At 47.8% G+C, this 2120-nt stretch overlaps 1 protein-coding gene across 1 annotated transcript; it reads right to left on the reverse strand.

The window, feature by feature from the left end:
* Window positions 1-520: 520 nt before the first annotated feature.
* DICSQDRAFT_130656 (uncharacterized protein) lies at window positions 521-2004 on the reverse strand (the record flags this gene model as incomplete). Its single annotated transcript, XM_007371936.1, has 7 exons — window positions 521-630; window positions 680-827; window positions 963-1164; window positions 1213-1383; window positions 1429-1709; window positions 1763-1968; window positions 1994-2004. Coding segments are annotated over 7 exons (1129 nt in total), but the record flags the coding sequence as incomplete, so codon positions are not given.
* Window positions 2005-2120: the final 116 nt, after the last annotated feature.

Here is a 2120-nt window from a genome sequence, read left to right on the forward strand (position 1 = left end):
AGTGTGCTATAGAGTATGCTTCATGATATGAATGCTATGCTGGCAGCCTAATCCTATACATCATAACAAGTTCTGTGTTAAGTTGTGCTCTCAAATATAAGTCAGCTATCATGATGATTTTGCAGCTATAGAGGTGTGTAATGCTTGAGTTGAGAACTATGAGCTATATAGAAAGGATTGTCATCTTATTTGAGTCTCCCCTAGATGAGTAGTGCTAAAATAGCGCAAAATAGTACTACAGTAGTGCAAAATAGCGAAAATTAGAGGATCACATTTGCAGTAGTGCTATTGTAGTATCATGTTAGCACTACACGGCACTATAGAAAAAGTGATAGTGAAGAGTAGTTATAACTAGTACCAAGTATACTAATTAGTGCTTAGTTGCACTACTGAAGAAGTGCATCTGAATAGTAGCTCTAATATAGATGTTATCTCTGCTAACACTTGCTAATATAGATGAGATTATCTGAATAGCGATAATTAGTGTCAATTCGCAAAGGCTGTTTTTCCAGATGTATACCATATTCATCCCAGAGAACCCTTAGGCTTAAGGCATCCAGCAGTGGATCAGTCACAGAGTGACTACGCTGGATACCCTCTCCATCAAGGTCATCTCTATGTGCATCACATCTAACCCATAGTCAACAACAAGACAACTCACAAGCCATAGATGACTCACCTAGGACACCATCCTTGAACTATGCAAGCTAAGAGAGCTTGCTCAGGATAGTCTGCAATATAGGGCCCCAAACCATAGACTGTGCGACGGTAATGACCATCAGCATAGCGCACCACCTCTAGAGTAGTCATCCCTGGCTTGAGGGACCCTAGAATGGTGTACAGCGAGGTGTGAAATAGCTGACGACGAAATTTGCGAAATTTCGGATCATCAGCATGTTCGCGATCAGCTAGATGCACTCAGTTGTTAGTACCTCATACGGGGTAGAAGACAAGGTACACACTCTTGGGGATTGCCAAAAAAGCCACCAAGGACACTGCGTTGCGCTGTGCACGCCGTACTGTGTTGTGCACAAGACCATTAGACAAGTACAAGGGATAGTACTCATTCTGGCCAGTGGCAACAGACACAGTGGTCTTATCACTACCAAGCACAATGGGGCAGAAAGTAGCACCATGTGTGGTAGGATCCTGGGCAATGGTATCCTGTTCAAAACATTAGTACATGCAAGCCTTGTATGGAAAGCAATTGACCGCCTGCTGCCATGCCCAATCACCACTCATAAAGTCCTTATAGACTCGCTCGGCCCCATGGTACATGCACTTCGGAGAATGGTCCATCTCGCCAGCAAAGTCCGCATTCCCAAGCTGGGCATGCAAGACATCATGAGGGTCCCGGTACCACACCGTATAGACAGCCTCCATCTAAGCAGAAACATCATGCTCAGGGCGAGGACCAGTGTAGGTGACCTCAAACGCCTGCCAGGGGATGTCCGCAAGGGAGATAGAATCAATAGACTCATGGAGCTCCTTATGATCCGCAAAGGGAGCACGCTCGCTAAAGGTACCCCAGAGCTGCATGAGCTCATCGGTGTTGCCCCCCGAAACTTTGGCCTTACAGAATAGGAAGTCCACAATCTCGAAATGGACACGAGACTCGTAGGGTGTATAGTCATTGGCCGCACGAGCCGGATGTGCTGGAGGAGGGCTCCCGTCGGACAAAGGGTTGCCAAGAGCATCGCATATGTCCCCTACATCACAGGCATTTAGATCAGAATCAGGACAGGATATTACAGCAACTTACCTGTGAGGAGCGGGTGGGTTTCGGTCATCAACCCATTTGGTGGTAAGGCCTCCTCCTCGTCAACAAACATGTCCGCCAGAGGTGATGGCGACCCGGGACTAGGGGGTAGCGGCCCAGGAGATGGCGACAGCGACCGCGATGGGATTGGAGGTGGAACAATGTGCGGGGCATGGACATGCACAGCATTGATATGTTGCGTGCGGCCACTAATGGACTTGAAGAGCGACGTACAGTTCGGCCATGTGCACGGAATATTACGCGCCCGAAATCTACGGAACATGACTGCCTAGTAGGAGGTGACGAGAGCACAGCACTGAAGGACAACATCAGTCACACGAAAGACTGAGCATGAAGGTAC

This window comes from Dichomitus squalens, assembly GCF_000275845.1.
Source record: "Dichomitus squalens LYAD-421 SS1 unplaced genomic scaffold DICSQscaffold_496, whole genome shotgun sequence".
Classification (NCBI taxonomy): domain Eukaryota; kingdom Fungi; phylum Basidiomycota; class Agaricomycetes; order Polyporales; family Polyporaceae; genus Dichomitus; species Dichomitus squalens.